Source organism: Cimex lectularius, unplaced genomic scaffold, assembly GCF_000648675.2.
Source record: "Cimex lectularius strain Harlan isolate CLEC.00 unplaced genomic scaffold, Clec_2.1 scaffold146, whole genome shotgun sequence".
Lineage (NCBI taxonomy): Eukaryota > Metazoa > Arthropoda > Insecta > Hemiptera > Cimicidae > Cimex > Cimex lectularius.
Window position 1 is genome coordinate 516,507 of NW_019392741.1, and position 19,003 is coordinate 535,509.

A 19,003-nucleotide genomic window follows, 5' to 3' on the forward strand; every position below is an offset into this window, starting at 1 on the left:
AATAATAAATTCAAAAACTCTTTGCGATTATTGTAATTAAAATATAAACAATTCATTTGCACTTATGTCACCCTTTTGCAATACAAATTGTTTTATTTAAAATATTTTTTCCATGCCGACCACATCAAAGTAAAAAGTGCAATAAGATTGAGACTACCAGGCTAATGTGGTTTTTAATAATACAATTGGTGTATGTAGAGATTGTGAAAATAACCATTCTTTTATTTTTATTGATCCAGGAATAAATAAATTTCCAAAACTATCTCTATCTTTTCATTTTCTCTATATTTTCAAAAAAATATTGGCACACCCAACTATTTCTTAAATCTCAGAAATATAACAGTTTACTGTTTGATACTAAATTTGTTTAAAAACGGCAATAAATTGAGCAAATTAAATATAAAGTAGGAAGTTTATGGGCCGACAAACAGCATAGGTCATCGCCGGCCATCTTCGTGTTTTCCTTCTTTTTCTCTTCTTTCACACATATTTTGTTTTAAACTGCAGCCATTTGAGCATTTCAATGTGGTTACTGACTCTCAAATTTCAAATATATACTATTTTGATATCCTAGAATGCGTCTCTCATTTGTACCTCAGGATGTCAAAAACAGAATAGAAACAAAACATACAATACATATATACAATACATCACCACAAACATAGGTGTCTGGTTACATTCACTCCCCCAGAGTACTTGATATTCCTCAGGGCGGGGTTATAAGCATCCCCTTCCTTTCAGGCTAATAAATTACTTTTACTCTCCAGACGTCATACACACCCCAGAGTACTAGATATTCCTCGGGGCGGGGTTATAAGCAACCCCTTCCTTTCATGCTAATAAATTACTTTTACTCTCCAAACGTACTACACTTACCCCAGAGTACTCTATATTCTTCGGGGCGGGGTTATAAGCAACCCCTTCCTTTCACACTAATAAATTACATTCACTAGTTTTTGTGGTCCGCTTGACCAATTAAAACCTTTAAATTAATTAAGGTTTTTAGTTGAGATAAAAAAGTCAATGTCACGAGAGGGATTCGAACCCACGACCTTAGGCTAGATATGCCGCTACTCTACCACTTGAGCTATCATGACTTCGATCCACTCAGACACCAACTTCCCATCTCAATCCCACCTTTTGAATTTTCCCTCCTTTTTGCCATTTTTCAAATGTCGTGTAATCTATTTGATTCTCGGCGACAAATGAAATGGCCACGGAGAGCTTTATTTACTTCATTTTAACATTAAATTCACTAGTTTTCGTGATCTGCTTGACCAATTAATACCTTTCAATTAATTAAGGTTTTTAGTTGAGATTAAAAAAAGTCAGTGTCATGAGCGGGATTCGAACCCACGACCTTCGGCTAGATAAATTAAGGTGAGGTCGTGGGTTCGAATCCCACTCGTGGCACTGACTTTTTTATCTCAACTAAAAACCTTCATTAATTGAAAGCTAATAAATTATATTCATTGCAATAAATTAACACAAACACAACACTCGATAGAAGTCTGGGCACATTCACTCCCCCAGAGTATTCCATATTCCTCGGGGCGGGGTTGAACCCTCTCCACTCTCACTAATAACTTAATATTAAATTAAAAATAAGAGTGAATTTCAAGGAACAAAAAAGAATTGACACAATAGAAATTTTTTTAAACACAATTTTATTTACACTTCAATATTTTGTTACCATACTATTTGCCTCAATTTACCTGAAGTCTTCACAGCATCCAGGATTGTGGTTAATTTCAGGTCTAATTTGATCTGATTGAGCTGATGTTTTAAAGAAATTTTATTTTTTCATACTTTTAAGTCCAGCAAGTACTATAAATGTTCTATGGCTATGATATCCAGTGATTGTGGTGAAGTTTTAATTTGGCTCTAAACATTGCAAAGACCATTCCTTCCTTTTATCGGTCGTGTGCACTAAGCTTTGGATCATTGTTGGCTGGAAGATAAATGTTTCCCTTTTCAGCACTGCAGCTGTCAACATACTCAACTGTATTCATAATACCTTCAGGGAAAATTAGGTTTACAATACTGTCATTTCAATGTTGGCCTACAGTACTCATTTAAAATGCAGTATTTGGTTTTCTCTCAGTCAGAGCCGAATTGTGCTTACTTTCATCTGAATGTTCTTCCAAAATGGTTCATTTACGTAGGTTTTTGCGATCTCAAGATGTTTCAACTCAATTCACAATGCTCTCACATTTTACCCAGCGTTATTACCACTGAATTGGTCAGAAAATAATTTAGAATAAATAAAAATTTCGAATCCTGCTCGTGACACAAGCTTTGTCATCTCAACCAAGACCTTACATAAAAAGAATAATTAATTGAAAGAAGTAATTCGGTCAATTAGACCACTAAAACATAAATGGATTAATATTTAGAATAACACTTGTTTGTGTTTATTTCAAAATGAAAGGATTAAAATCAAGGATATCGTTTTGGGTGGATAATTCAAAATTAAGCAAGAAACAATTGTGGCAATACTTTTTTGACCCTTGAAAATGTACTGCTATTTATTAGTTTTCTTATTTTTTTAATTCAGTCAATTTATTACCAACAAAAATTAGTAGTTGGATCCTAGTTTTTGAATTAATTTAGTACCAAACTATTAAACTTGATATTTTTGAGATTTAAGAAAAATGAGTGGTGTGCCAATACTTTTTTGATCTTTTATGAACCTTCAGCCCACACTGTGATTTTTTCTGGGTTGTCAATTTAAAATTTTTCCATAATAGTTCAAATTTTATAAAATGGATGTTAAAGGGTAAACTAGACTTAAAATAATTTAAAAATTGTATAAATGTAATGATTATAACAGTGTTTACTTGTCATGTTGAAAACACAACCCTAAAATTGATCTACAAAAGTAGTACCAGTGGTACTCTAACATAAATGTTTTTGGAGAATTTTTCTTCACTCTTTTCTTTTTATATAGTTGCTTGCAGTACTATAGTTTAGAAAGATTGGAAAAATGGAATTTTAATCACATCACATTTTATAACCAATTTTAACTATGATTTTCATATTTGTGCATTAGTTGTATAATTACATTTTATGCTGAATGAAGTTTTGCTAGGTGAATTAATGAATTTTCCTAGATCAACTCGATTGGTTGTGTTTCAACATTTTGTTATTAGTTCAGAGAAGATGATAATAAAGATGATAATAATGCCAAAAGTCTGACTAAAACGTCAACAACCATAATCACGGTAGTATGATCAGGACTAATAATGCTTCAATGTTGGTTTATCTTTCCATTTCCTTGATTTATTTTTCACTTATTAATCAAACTATTGTTTTCTGAATCTGTTACAAAAATTTGTGATGAATAGTCTCAAAAACTCGGTTAAAATTATTTTATCACTGGTGGCGATCAATTGCTCTGGTAATTTTTCCCTTATAGTTTCCATTAATATGAATCAATCTTGAGTCAGCAATGTCAGTTGAAAAATACACCTCTATGATTAGAACTCTATTCATTTAAAATTCAAAATGTCTTTGTATGTAATTGACCTGAAGTTGAGCAAATCATTTGTTAAAAAGGCTGTTTTCCACCAATTATAAAAGCTTTTGGTTTAGTTTTTAGGGTGTCAGTGGCCGCAATGGTCAAGGCATTAACATGGCACCTCATCACGGTAAGGTAAAAATCCCAAGTTCGAATCCATCTGCCCTGAATTCATACCGGACATATTTGCAATTTTTTCAAAAGCAGGCACCCTCGAAAGAAAAAAAAGCTTTTGCTGTTTTCAAATATTAAACCAACCCTGTATTATAGGAGTTTAGCTATTTTTAAGTAATCTTGGAATCATTTTAAAAATCAAAATCATTATAGATAATAAAAAAAAGCAAGACTAAAAATTCAATTACATGAGATACATTATATTCTCGTATACTGTTCCATGTTAAATAAGATGATAAATACATTCATTTTACCCTAGTTAGATTTGATTGAAAAAAATTGTTTAGATTCAAATTAAAGTGATTTAAAACTTTAAATTAAATAATTTACCAATTATATACAACTTCCAAAAAATAAATAATTTAATTATACATTAAATGGCTCAAAAAACACTGGAAATCTAGTCTACATGTCAAAACAGTGTGGTTTGAAAGTTTTTCTCTCTGGATAAGAATTTGTTGTAAACAATTAGTGTACTTTTGTGTATCAAGTATGTTAAGTACAAGTCGCCTGTCATATATATCCTCAGGTTAATGTTTATGTCAAAAGTGTCGTGTATTTTAAACGTTCTAGAAGATATGCTTTCAAGTTTATTGTTACTAAAATTCCTTCAACCAGCATTACAAAATCAGATGCAAGTAATTATTTTATAGATGTATAATTTTATATCCTACTGTAGAAAAATGAAAAATGTAAGCATGACAAAAACTGTTGTTATAAATTACTACTCCTCTGCCTTATGTGGTTGTATTTTCTTCAGTGATAGATTTGGAGAAATAAATAGCAAACTGTTACAACCAACTTGTTTATTGAATCCGATGCATTTCCGGGCCAATCTGGCTCCCTGTTCAGAGCTCCAAAACTCAAGTTTGTTATTACTTCAACGAACCCTGAATAAGGGAGCCAGATTGGCCCTGAAATGCATCGGATTCAATAAATAAATTGGTTGACACCAACTATCATTAATTTAAACATCAATTTGTTTAAGTACGTCTATACCAGTACAGTTTGATTTCAGTTCTAACCGTAAAATCATTGTAAATTATCATGAAATGGCTTTATAACATCGATATTCTTATTTGTTGTTGTAAACAATTATATTTGAAAGATATGAAATACATCAAGTAGCCAGTAAATCACGGCTTTAATAGGCTGTGAATTTGATATATTTCAAAACATAGATATGAACATATTTTTAAAGATGTTATTACTGTCTAATGTAATTAATGTATTATATTTTGAAACCAAATATAATTTTAGCAACTTTGTCTTTGTTTTTGTATTTAGTATATTATTTTGTTCCGTAACTATCATTTAAAGAAAAAAAAATGGTATTACCAAAAATGAAACATAAAAGTATACTTAAAAATTTAATTATATTTAATGATATAATAGATATGTACAAAAAACTTTAAAAAAATGTAAAAATATACAACCAAATGTAATAAATTAAGAATAATCTTCGATGTTCATTGAATAGGATCAATGTTTTTTTATTTACAAAGCTGTCTCAATTGTGAGAATAAAAGTTCCCAGTAATGTCCTTACAAGTATGTATAAAATTTCATGAAAACAAAGCCTTCATAATAGAAAATCAAAATTTTGCATTAGGGCTATTAGAATTGATACAATTATACTAATGCTTGCAGTTGTTTTAAAACCTGAATCAATATCTATATCTGGGTTAAAATTGAACTCATCTAAAAATGGAATGAAAAAATTAGAGTATGTGGTGTACTTATAAAACATTTTGACATACCTGCTTGTTCCAAAGTGTTAAGATCGTTTGTAAATAGAACTTCGAAGAATTTCTTCTCTGAAAATTTTTTTACAGGATTGACAAATTCTTCTTCGCTGTATTCATACTGGGCTAACACATCCGAGTCGTCTACTTCTTTATCTTTAAGCTCAATGTTGCGCACTAGATAACCCTCTTGTTTAGGTATGACGATAGAAGAAGTTACGGTTTTGAAACCGTTTTTCTCGACCTGGAATCGGCAGCTGATATAACTTTTTTCTTCTTAATTAAACAGGAATGTCACCTTTAAATAGTATTTCCCTGGGAGAAGATAACGCCAGTATTCTCCTTTAGACGTCGTCTTGTATTCCATACTCCTTGAAATAATTGTGACAGTCGCATCCATGACAGGTTTAGAGTCGTGCGTGACAATCCCTCTCACACCACGGTAACTCTCTTTTATAAACTCAATGAGTGCCTATAAGGAATACTGCTTATTCATTTACACTTGAAAATCCTTTTCTAATTACTGTTGAAAAAAGGACCTAAAATAATTTGAAAATTGTTCTGTTTCTTAATGGTGTTTTTCTTAATTACTTCTTACTCTTATGCAAAGAATGGTTACTCAATGTGTCCCACATAATTGAAGGGTGTCATTGGCTCCATATAGAGAGCTAGTNCCTTGAAAAACCACGTTTTTTGACCTTATTCGTGAAATTGTTAGTAAACCGTTAGCCTGACCATAAAACAGCTCGAAACAACATCCGTAGAGGATTAATTTCTGCGTCGATTGAGATTAAAACCAGCCTGATCGGCTGAAAATTTCATTTTTGGCAATTTTTCAAAGTTAGGAGATGAAGGGGTATACAAAATTCACCATTTCTGACATTTTTATCAAAAACTTGAACACCCTATCAAAAAATTCTCCATTACAAAACCTCATTTGTTGGTGATCGAATTCTCTGTCACATTAGTCCAACCCCAGTCCGATTCATGAAACATTCGAATTTTGGCTAATTTACTGCTTTTCACCCAAATCGAATGTTACTATTTTCTGATTGGTACCCCCTTTTGAATGAAATAATGTACGAAAAATCTGAAAGGCTTATTTAACAATTTGAGAAAGTGTACACATCTTTGAATGAACATTACATTTCATTTATTGTAAAAAAAAAAACCATTACAATAGCTGCTTTATCATAATCTCTGCTACTTTTAGTGTTAGGTACAAACTTCATTTCATGGGTATGATACCTAGGTACAACAGGAATGCATTTAGGAATATGTCCAGCTGTCTCTTTCTCTTCTAGACTTCATCGACACGGATCGTTCCTTTTTTTTAAAGTGGTATTTTACTGGAGCATGTCAAATATACCCGCTGTAGTTTTTAGTTTATTTCCATTATGTACGGAATCTTTCACTCATTGGTTGTTTTTGCTTGCTTTTCCTGGACTAATTTCCCAGTGTGTTGTTTTTTAGTTTTTAGCTACAGTTTAAGTCACAAAATAGATTTTGGGCCTATGAGTTGTCCTGAAGCTCCTAAAAAAGGACCTTTTTTTTTAGCTAATATGTCTACTGCCTTGTTGACTGAAATTATCTCATGGCATGGGACCCAGTGCTATTTGTAGCTCCCAGTTTTTTTTTTTAGGGTATTTAGGGAGTTCCAGACATATTTTAAATTGACCATGTTGGCTTGTAGTGCCTGGCTATCTGATATTATAGACTCCAGATTATGAAAGTTTAAAACATCAAAAAACTAATTTTTAAATCATATGTTGTAAAACTTAGATAATAATTAATTTCTATTTAATAAACCATAAAAGGCAATAAAAAAATTGATATCAAGAATGCCACAGATTACTAAATTCAAGTGAGATATCAGCTAAAAAAAAGTGAGATGTGGTATTCAGTAGTGTGTAATATGCTGTACTCTTTGAGAGCTATTGTATCCCCCATTCTGTACCTATAGCATATAGGTAAACCCTAGTCCAACAAAAAAATTCAATTAGAAGGCCCAATTTTTAATTTTTTTTTTTTTACATGATACATCCCAATGTACTTTATCTTGCGGCAAGTGTAGCACCACAGTTCGTTAATAGGTGCGTTGGTGTCTCCTTAGATTCCTTGCAAACTGTGCATGTATCTTGTTGGATCATACTAATTTTTCTCCAATGCCCATTAAGATTCATGTTCGGATTTCATGTTTTCTTTGATGCATTCTGTTGTTTCTTTTCTTCCGATATTCACTAGATAGTTCTTGGATTGTCTGTCAAATGAGCGAATTCTACTGTTTATTCATTTTCAATCCTGTCTTTTTATCTAAAATACTCATTGATAGTGTGAATCCCTATGCCACAGCAGCTCCTTGCAATGGCGTTCACTTTCTCGTTTCCCTCCTTCCTACATGTCCTGGGACCCAGCAGAAAGTAACTTAATTCATTTATTGTAGTTTTGCAATTATGCGCCATATTTGAGCTAATGATGTTTGAGCTTAGTGCTCTGATAGCTGTCTGGCTATCTTAACATGATAGCTATGTTCTGGTTTCTCTCAATTGCTTGGACTTCAGCCTGAAAGATACTGGTATCTCATGGGTTCCATAGTTGAACACTCCTGACTCCATATCTTCCTGCACTCTAGATCCATCAGCGTACCAGCAGATCGTGCTGTTCTCAATGGTTCTTTCGCTTTTTTAATATCTTGGTCTGCCCAGAAACTTTGCTTGAATTCAAACATATTTTCATATCGTCTCTAGGGAGTCACGAGTCATGCATACAAAAGGTAACTCAATTTATTTGTTAGAATTACAAAAACACATTCCATTACAGAACAAAATCATAAGAATTAAAGAGCTAATAATTATATTATAATACAATTAATTAAGGTTTTTAGTCGAGATGAAAACAAGTTAATGGCACGAGAGGGATTCGAACCCACGACCTTCGGCTAGATACGCCGCTGCTCTACCACCTGAGCTATCGTGACCTCGATCCACTCGGACATCAACTCCCCATCTCAACCCCACCTTATGAGTTTTCCCTCCTTTTGCCATTTTTCAAATGTCGTGTAATCGGTTTGGATTCTCGACGACAATTGAAATGGCGACGGAGAGCTTTAGTGAAGTGTACTTCATTTTTAAATCAATGGCAAAAGGAGGGAAAACTCATAAGGTGGGGTTGAGATGGGGAGTTGATGTCCGAGTGGATCGAGGTCACGATAGCTCAGGTGGTAGAGCAGCGGCGTATCTAGCCGAAGGTCGTGGGTTCGAATCCCTCTCGTGCCATTATCTTTTTTTCATCTCGACTAAAAACCTTAATTAATTGTCTTGTATTAGTTGGTTAAGCGGTCCACGAAAATAGTGAATTAATAACTATAATCAAGCTCTGACCTCATAGGGGAGTAGGGATAGGGATAAAAGAGGTGGCCACAAGGCCTACTGCACCTCGACCTGAATAGATCTATCCCTAACTCCTCTCTAAACTGGATTAAAGCACATAAAACATACACTAACTAGTAAAAGAAGTGGCCTGGATGAAAATGCAACAATGAATTACCTACACACAAGTATGTACTAATGGCACACATGAAGCAGGAAATAAGGAAGAAAACAATAAAAGAATGGAACAAAATTACCAAAGGCTATTGACCAAAAAGTTTTTCCTTAATTTGTCTTAGTGGTTATGGACCTTGGTTATTGGACGTTCTTGGTTGTGAAAGATAAAACCACAATGATACTTTTGAATCGCAGTGAATGCAAAGTCTACATGACAAGATCTAAAATTAGATCGAAGTCAAGAAATACTGAAGACAAGATGGCACCACATTCATAAATTTCTGTCAAATTTTTTCTCTTCCTTACAAAAATATTAATAAATATTGAATATTACAAAAGAAATTAAATACCCTTTTGTTATCTTTCCACAGTTTTTCAATATTTTGTGGGTGTGGATATTTGCAGCAGGAAATCGCAATGTTCAGCTCCAAACAGCCGTGAAAGTCATAGTTGTAATCTTGCATAGTACCTTTTAGAACAAATGCATTACAAATGCTTTCCTAATTCAGCATGACAATTTTTTTAAAGATACCTTTTAACGGAATCCACTGAGCGCCGTTGACGATACCTCTATCGAATGTGTTAGGATTGTACGGGCAAGATGATCTATCAGCCATGTAAGGATGCTCCCGAACGTATTTTCGTGCCAAGTGTTTAAATTCTTCATCATCTTCAGTAAGATGTGCATGTGGCCGTTTAGAGTCTGAAATGTCAATGATTCATTTTAACAAAATTGTTGTTTTGAGAAAATGTTCTTTATGTTGCTTAATCAGAACAAAAATTCACTGAAGCAAAGCTTATTATTAAATTCACTAATTCCGTGGTCTGCTTGACTTTGAAAAATGGCAAAAGGAGGGGAAACTCATAAGGTGGGGTTGAGATGGGGAGTTGATGTCCGAGTGGATCGAGGTCACGATAGCTCAAGTGGTAGAGCAGCGGCGTATCTAGCCGAAGGTCGTGGGTTCGAATCCCTCCCATGCCATTAACTTTTTTTCATCTCAACTTAACCTTAATTAATTGTAACTTATTATTAAAGAAGCTCAACTTTTAAAATGTTAAAAATGCTTAGGTATGTAATTAACTTTTTCATAGAGATGGTTAGGGCTTTGTTTCATTATTGCACAACTTTTAGGTCGTTAACCTAATCTATTCTTCACGGTCCAAAGAGATGTACCACTGAGGACCCACCCCCTACAACTAAAAGGGGGTCGAGAAAATGTCCATCACCTTGACCTCCTTCCATTCATGCCAATAAATACAGGGTATCCTTTCAAAAAGTATGTGCAATTTAAGAATCTGTGCGGCACCAAGCTTTTGACATTGCTTGATCTCTCACCAGCCAATCACTCCACCAATCCATTATACTAATTAGTCAACTTGTTCAACAGGCCTGTGGAGTACTAGATATTACTCGACAGGTCCGTCCGCTCATACATAAACACTCACACTAATGCATACATTCACTCTGGAGAGTTCGAAGGAAAAAAAAGTGTCAACTCCTCCCTCACATCACACTACAAATATGTAATTATCTGGACTAATTCAGTGAGCCTGAAAGTTAGTCGATATTCAGTCACAGCCAAACCCAAGCATACTTCAACACTCATGCAAATAAATACATTCATTCAAATAAAACGGAACCATGTGTGGTGGCTTATATGCCACATTTATCGATTTTAAATATGCAATAAGCTTAGCTTTGTAGTGACTGTTATGCCTCGGAACGTTTGACTTATCGAGGGATAGTCACACCGTCTCCTGCAAGGTGACAGTTGTTCACATTCTTCCAAAATATGCTTCACTCTCTTTCCAATATTATGCATGTTGTTTTAATACGCACTGTTATTTTTCCCCATATCATATGGGTAGGTGGCGACCAAAGCACCTCCGTTTAATGTCAAAGAAAGCATAAAATGTTGCTCCAACATCCATTGCATAACAGCTATCGTCTCTGGCTGATGTTCACCACTGGCTTGCAATCGCACAGAAGGAAAATTTCTGTTAAGGTCCGCCCCATTTGCATTTCCTCTGAAAATATGTGCACAGAATGTAGTAATTTGTTATTTATTTTAAATAGTTGACTTTTAATAAAAAGAAAGAAGCGAGAAGAGCATGCTTGATTATCAAGGCAATAAGATATTATGTGAAAATGATAATAAAGGGTTGTTAACTATCTAAGTTGGTTGTGGTAGATCGGAAGGATGTAGATAAAAAGGCTTAAAGTCTAGATTGTTTATTTTTAGTCTTTCCTGCTAAATATTTTAGGAAGTTGCGACTAAACAACTGCAATTAAAAAATATATAATTCAACATTAATTTCAGGTTTGGTAATTTTGCATTATTCAGAAAATCCAAAGTATTTTAGGTATAAAACATTAAACTATAAAGAATATCAACTTAGAGAACTAGAATGACCACAAATTTTTAATTGGCGACCACCAATCTGAACTGCTCACCTTCCAGGCCCTTCCTGGCACAGTCCTTCCTTAGCAAGTTCAAAACCATCCGGATTGAGGGACGGCAGTATGTGAATGTTGACTGAATCGACGATTTTCGTAATTTCCTCATTAATGCCGTAATTTTCCAAAAGGTGCTTCAAAAGAAATTATACACATTAATTACACAATAATAATGCAAAAACTCTTCTCACAAGATGTGTAAAATCACCTCTGATAATTTAATAAGTATTTCGGTCCCGATAGGTACATTACCATGAAGGCCACCAATAAGTTTAATATCAGGAATTAAGGGAATATCATCTGAATTTGATCCTATCTTAAGTACCTGCAGTGCTTTGCCTTTAAAGAAATCAACCATTAAAAACGCAATAAATATATATTTTAAATTTAACCTGATATGATCTGATAATATGCAAAAATCTTGGTTTTAATAAGTGCTTAAATAAAAAAAAATTACCTTTTGATGAGGTACCTATGGAGTATAGCTTAGCATTATAGTATTTTTTCGCCAAATAGTCTAACTTGTCGCAGATCTCTGAATAATTGTGGTAATTTTGAACACTGCTGGAAATGTTTTGTAGAAGAGATGCCCATATTACTAGCAGAAAAGCCGACCTCATAGCTACAAAAATCTATGCAGACAAAATTTAAAGAATTATGATACATAATTTTCTTAAAAATGGCAAGAATTAACATTGGATTTTTTTTATTTATTCAGAATTATAAAAGCAAAAATTTAAATCAGACCCAGTTTCAAGAATGATTTCAAGAGGATATGATAGTCATTTGTGTCTTCTCATATTACATCAGTGCTGATGATCCCTATCCATCAATACAGTTGTGCCAAAAAGAATTATTTGTTCAGTTGAAATTCAAATTTAATTTATCGGATTGATTCACAAGTATAATCAGTTTTTTTATTAACAATTTAATAAATTGGCTGGGGCCATTTATTTATTTTATTTAAAATGTATTTAAATGATTATTTGGAGATCGTGAGATGTGCGGTCTGGTGTATTTGAACGTTTAATTTCCTATTGAAATTTTTATTTTTACCATGGAATGACATTAATAAAATAAATAAAAAATAAAATAAAATGTTCCTCATTTCAGTAACAACAAAATGTGATGCCTTGTTTCCTCACAGAAAACTATCACTTCTGCTCACAGGATCTTATAAAATTTACATTATATACTAGTTTTTTTTTGTTCTTTTTTTATGAAGGTTCGCAACAGCAGAGGATATATAAACCCTCAGGGTGCCGGTGTGTTTGAAAAAAAGCCCATTTGTAAGTATGTCGGGTTCGAATGCAGGACCGCTGGATTCGAACCCAGGACGTTTACCTTGCAGTGATGAGCACCGTGTCAACGCCTAAACCGTTGCGACCACCGATGCCCCTCTATATAATATTTACTAAATAATAATTATCTTTCTGCTTTCTGTTAAGGCAAATTATTATTTTTGTGTATTAAAATTTGTACAAAGTAACATGAGATTTATCTGCATAAAGAAGGTTAAACTCCAGAAAAAAATTCTTTTGATATAGTTTATCTTTTTTTTAAGGGAAATGATAATATAAAGGTATATTTTTTTAATTAGTTTTCTAATCTGGAAATTAGTATAAAATTGAGATTTTAATTTTCATTAGTAGAGTCCGGTAGGAAATATTTTTCTCGGGTTGATTTGTTAAAAAGGGCAGTGCAAGAAAAAATTAAACATATCCTTTTCTCTGTTAAAGCAAATGGGGCAAAGACCATCTGGAGAGAATTTGTACTTTTGTCCATTTAAATACAGTGTTGGGTGTTGGTCACTGTAATTGGCTAAAATCCTTACAACATTTGAGGTATGCTTTTGAACCATCTAAATTAGTAATGTTTCTGAAGTGAGAATTTGAATGGGAAATTGCCAGATCTGTCTATACTTAATGAATTTCAAATTTTATAATTAAATCAATAAACTTATGTATATTGTAGCCAGATATGCTGAGCACCAATCATCATGAGACATTTTTTTAAGCGATTGTGCCAAACTAAATATATCTTTGTTTCCCATAAGTCAGACCAGACTGTTATAACATTTCTGAATATTCATCTGGGAGGGAGAGCAGTTTACACAGAGTTTTAGCATTTGGTCAAAAGTAGGGACTTTAAGGGACAGGAAACAGCACTCCTTTTGAACATAGGCACTACAGCAGTTTTTGGGTAAATGTATTAAGGTGTTTAATAAATCTTAACGTGGAAATGGTTTTTCAAAAAATTGTTTGTTTCATTTTCAGTAAATGTTTTGTTATATTTACCAATGAATGATCTTCAGTAAGTACAAATTTAACACTGGTTCATATGGGTTTTTCTTCGATGTTAATTTTGTTCAATGGTTCTTATGTTAATAAGGAATCTTCTAAGAAATTCATCATTTTTATGGCAAATCGCTGAAGACAAGCAGAAAATTTTATTATTTTAATGAGTGTGGAACTGAAGCATTCCATAGACAGAGAACATGGCATTTTAGTATTTTTCCGTGAACTATTTAACAGTATGTGCCCGGCTCAATACGCCGCTGCTCTAACCACTTGAGCTATGGTGACTTTGATCCATTCGGATCAACTCCTCATCTCAACCTACAACCATTCAAATTTTCCCTCCTTTTGCCATTTATCAATTTGAAAATTTGAATGGTTGTAGATTGAGATGAGGTGTTGGTGTGCGAGTGAATCGAAGTCACTATAGCTCAAGTGGCTAGAGCAGCGGTGTATTCAGTCGAAGGCTGTGGGTTCGAATCCCGCACGTAGCTTTTTCATCTCAACCAAGACTCTAGATAAAAATAATAATTGAAATTAGTATTATTTCCACGAAATAATTAATTATATGCACTTGGCATGTAGAGAATGGTTGCTCGATTTGTCCCACCTCGACACAACTTAGTTAAAGAGTGCAATTCCTTGGTTCCATATAGAGAGCGTGTAGGAATGTCACCCGATATGAGAATTGTTACTGAGCATGGCAGCAAATATCTGGGTCCCCTGTCCCAATTGTTGAAGGAAACGAGGCTGTTTTATTGTACATAGTACTGATATTGTTGTGTACCCTGTGAGTTGTGATTGAATGTATTTATTAGGGTGAATATGTAGTGTGAGAGGGTCAATGGAGATATTGAGTACCCCATCAACCCTCATTAAATTAGTTATGCAATAGGTGTAAAGGGTTATGGAGGAATATCAAATACTTCATCATCCTAACTGAGTAAGGGCATGTAAATAGTGAACAATGTATTAGTGACTGAGAATGTGAATGGATTTGGTTTTAGGAACTGATTGCGTTATGGGCTGAAATGACCTAGCTGTAGATATCCCCTTGTCCAACTCGGTGGCTAGACGTATATGACCGAGGTCTGACCCTGGACTGCTGACACCCGAAGTGGATGATTATCAAAGCCCGTAATTTACTGTAAATTACGAAAGCTGGAATTTCCGATGGACTGCGAGGTCATATGCATGTTTGAGGTGTAGACACATTTGAGCTTGTATTAATCATTAATTAGTATTTAACTTTGATTAATAAATAATAATAACATGGGTAAAAAACAAACATTTTTTCTAATGGTTTGGTTTGGTTTTCTTTTGGGTGAACAATTTAAATGTAATGAAAACTTAAATGAACTTGAAAGTATTAGATGAAACATATTTTTTCGAGTTAAAATGCCATTTTTGCAGTACGTACGAAGTAACAACTCTAATAATAGTTTATTTATAATAAACATATAAAAAAGTAAGGGAAAACAGATTAAGAAAAAAAGAAGATTTCGGAGCTTAGAAACGCAGCGTTTGTCAGATTTGAGACGTGAAAAACATATACACATTTCAGTAAATAATTGCTTAGGACACAATTTTTTTTATATAAACAAAATTAGGAAAATTTACAGGTACGTATCTGTTCTTATAATGATTTTTATGTAATTTTCGCTAAATAAACTTACCTATTTCAATGTTCTATGTCGGCTTCTTGCGGATGCTGTCTTTTAGCGACCATTCCTACGTTTCGTAAAACGAACAGAATAATGAGCATGAGCTGAACGGAGTTTGTTTTTTATCTTTTCTTCGTTATCTCTCTTCCTCTGTTCGAGAGAATGTGACAAAGGATCTTTTCCTTTATATTATTTATTTTTACGAGTTAATAATTAAGAGTTTGTACGGCTAAAGTTCACGTTTTATGACAATTCGTTCATTACTTTTACAGTTTGTTCTGGTAGTTTCGACTGCACGTGGCAGCCATTTTGGTTTCATTGAAGTTCTTTCATAAAATAAAGACAGTAAAACAATGTAGTGAAATAGAAAACAACTTAGTTCTAGTAACGAGGTGTGGCAGAAGGTAGGGAAAACACTTTATAAAGAAATAGTGGATTTTCACAAGTACATCGTAAGCCTCGAGACCCAAACTTGATCACCATAGCAAGAAATAGAGTAATATATCGATTGAAAAACCTTATATTTACGAAGGAGAGGTAATTAGCTGCTTGTGGAAATTTTACCACACCCTATTAATTGCCATTTTCGGGAATGAAACTCTCTCCAATAAGTGGGATAAAAGAAAGACGGGTGGTTAAGATAACGCCGAAATATTTATAACGGTTTGTTATTTCAGTCAATTGCCGATTATAAAACCATTTCTCGTTGTAAGCAAGTGGGCGTCCTGTACAGAACACAACAACTTTACATTTTTCAAGATTAACTGTAAGATTAAACTGGTGGAAATATTTGGCCAGGGCATTAATATTCATTTTTAAAGCCTCTTGGTTATTTGTAAAAATGGCCATATTATCGTCATACATCCTTTATTTTCGTTCTACAGGCATGAATACGTCATTCAACAACCGATGCAAATCATCGATAACAACAAAAACAGAATTGGGCTCAGTAGGCAACCTTGGCGCACGCAAGAAATTTGTGGTTCCATTTAAACCTTTCAGGGCAACCGAAGTTAGAATATTGGAATGCATAGTTATTGTTATACTAGTCAGACCAAGAGTCAGCAAGAGGTCACCCAAAGAGCACTAAACATGGTAGAGCAATCACAACGAGCAATTAAAGCAAACCTCTCCAAAACTACACTGATTGCACCACGAAAAGAAACATAGAAATACAAGAGCAATGTTTCTATTATGAATAAGAAATTAACCTGAACCTTCACTTGCAACATATCATAACAAGAAAGCAAAATATCGCTAATGACAACAAGAAGAACTCTAAGGAAATTTTGGGGACTAAAACCAAAAGTGGCTCACTGCCTGTATACGGCAGCAATAACCAGCAAAAAGTATAAAATGCTACATAACCTATGGATCACTTATCTCGTGGCAAAAGCTCGGCAAAAACAAGCTACCAAACATCAGGCAGCATACATAGGCCTACGATGAATGAAACTGAATTTAAACAACCACGTTAACTGCACCATAAACAGTGCTAAATCTACCTCCATTGGAAATATTTATACAAGGAGAAGCTAGAAAAAGTTCATTTATGCTCCAGAAACAATCAAATTGGATAGGTAACCTAAACAACAGGCACACATCAAATTAATAAAAGCAGACACCCATTGTTAGAAATGGGGTCTGACTACAGATGGCTCCAAAACAAATGAAAGAAACGGATCAGGCGTTTTCTCTAAAAGCTCAAAACATGAACAGACTCATTAGGGAAGTACATCTCGATCTTTCAAGATGAAATACATGCCACCAACGCTTGTGCCTTAAAAAATCTAAAAGGACGTTACACTAACAAAAAAATCTCCTTAAGAGAGGATAGCCAACCAGTAAAGCATTGCCATGTAAAAAAAAAAATCAGATCAAAATTAATCAGGGAACGCGTCGAAATCTCTAAAATCTGGAAAAACAACATCCTGATGATATCTCGGGAATCAAGACCCAAGGGATTTTTGAGTAACGAAAAGGTAGACACGTTGTCCAGAGGAGGATATGTAAGACCATATATAGGCTCTGAATTTATATTTGCGATAGCAAAACGAACAGAATCTTCCATCAAAGAATCCAGAATGGATCTAAAAAAAGGAGATGTTGATGGACTCTAGAGGTGCTTGACACAGTAATGTTGCTTGTGTTAAAACATTCCTCACCAAAAGTGACACAACCGCTCTTCTATAGAGTAAGAGAGGGCTAATTTCCAAGGAGTGATAGGACTACTGGTCACTGGCATCTCTTCATCTGTGAAAACACCTACACAACATGGATAAATTCAATGACGACCCTATTTGTAGGTTATGCAATGAAGATGAAGAAACAGCTACTCATATCATCTTCGACTGTGAAGCAACCGCTCAATGGAGACATAACCTGGGATATAAAGAAAACCCAGGGAAAGGAATTGTAGCAAAGACCTCTTTAGGAGACGGATCGAGTCGATTGCACTGAATTGAGGAACTAGGAAAGTACAATACGCTAGAAGGCTGAGGTGTTTGAGTACAAATAGTTTTGTAGTGGAAACCTACTGTTACCACGGTACCCGTTAGGTGTCATTGGAATAGTCTCGTCCTCCAGTCTGCAGCGAATCAGAGCAGAGCCAGTGCATATATAAGCAGAGGCACTGCCCCACTGGCTTCAAACTCGTCAACCCGATGAGGTTCAATCATACTTCGAGACTGGTCTACCCGACGAGCTCTCACCAATCACTAATTGACAACGATAACAGACTCGTCTCTCCGACGAGTTCTCGCTTATTACTAATGAAGCATTCACAAAAATGTTGTTCTCAACATAGCCGACTTGCTACCGGCAAACCGCTGCACTCGGCCAACGGCTGCACCAGAGTCCCTTTAACCGATGTAGAGTCATCCGATTCATGGCCTCTGACCTCGGCCAACTGCTCTCTCTTTCTCGCTTATCAGAAATGAAGCACCCACGACGATGGCAAGAGTACTCTCAGCGTGAGCCTAGAACTCGCCTCCTCAACATAGCCGATTTGGCTATATTGCGTTCCCGTATACTCGGTCGTCCTTAAAAGGACAATGAGGATCTTTAACGTCCGCACCTAGCCTTCCGGCCTTATTGGACGTTTTAATTCTCAAGATGAGAGCTGACGCACGATTTGGCTACAGGCAAACTGCTGCACTCGGCCAATGCTGCACCAGAGTCCCTTCAACCGATGTAGAGTCAGCCGATTCAAGTACCCGGACCTGCCAACTGCTCTCTCTCTCTCTCTCTCTCTTTCTCTCTCTTTTCTCTCTCTCTCGTTCTCGCGTATCACTAATAATGCACCCACGACGATGGCACGAGTACTCTCAGCATGAGCATAGAACTCGCCTTCTCAACATAGAAGACTTGGCTACGGGCAAACCACTGCACTCGGCCAACTGCTGCACCAGAGTCCCTTCAACCGATTTAGAGTCAGCCGATTCACGGCCCCGGACCTCAGTCAACTGCTCTCTCTACCTACAGGCATTAACGGTCCCGGCCACCAGATACATCTTCTCAACGCCACGTTTCCTAAAAACACCAGCCCTTGTAAGGACCACCAAAAAACTCCCAGTCACTAAAGTTTTATGTAATTTTAAGA

General features: G+C 34.9%; 1 protein-coding gene across 1 annotated transcript; it reads right to left on the minus strand.

The window, feature by feature from the left end:
• Window positions 1–5,091: 5,091 nt before the first annotated feature.
• Window positions 5,092–15,519, minus strand: LOC106669957 (carboxypeptidase D-like). The gene is made up of 10 exons (XM_014399883.2): window positions 15,415–15,519; window positions 11,899–12,073; window positions 11,650–11,780; window positions 11,439–11,575; window positions 10,824–11,011; window positions 9,516–9,686; window positions 9,334–9,452; window positions 5,737–5,910; window positions 5,454–5,682; window positions 5,092–5,394 (listed from the first exon to the last, which is right to left on the minus strand). The coding sequence occupies exons 2-10, from the start codon at window positions 12,059–12,061 to the stop codon at window positions 5,276–5,278; spliced, it is 1,431 nt and encodes a 476-aa protein (XP_014255369.1). The 5' UTR covers window positions 12,062–12,073; window positions 15,415–15,519; the 3' UTR covers window positions 5,092–5,275.
• Window positions 15,520–19,003: the final 3,484 nt, after the last annotated feature.

Bases quoted from the DNA above. Each gene is read 5' to 3' on its own strand.
- LOC106669957 (XM_014399883.2), bottom strand. From the start codon at position 12,061: ATGAGGTCGGCTTTTCTGCTAGTAATATGGGCATCTCTTCTACAAAAC. The intron at 11,576-11,649 runs GTGATTTTACAC...TTTCTTTTGAAG, and splicing joins TACTTATTAAATTATCAGAG to CACCTTTTGGAAAATTACGG. The intron at 9,453-9,515 runs GTATCTTTAAAA...TTGTTCTAAAAG, and splicing joins TCAGTGGATTCCGTTAAAAG to GTACTATGCAAGATTACAAC.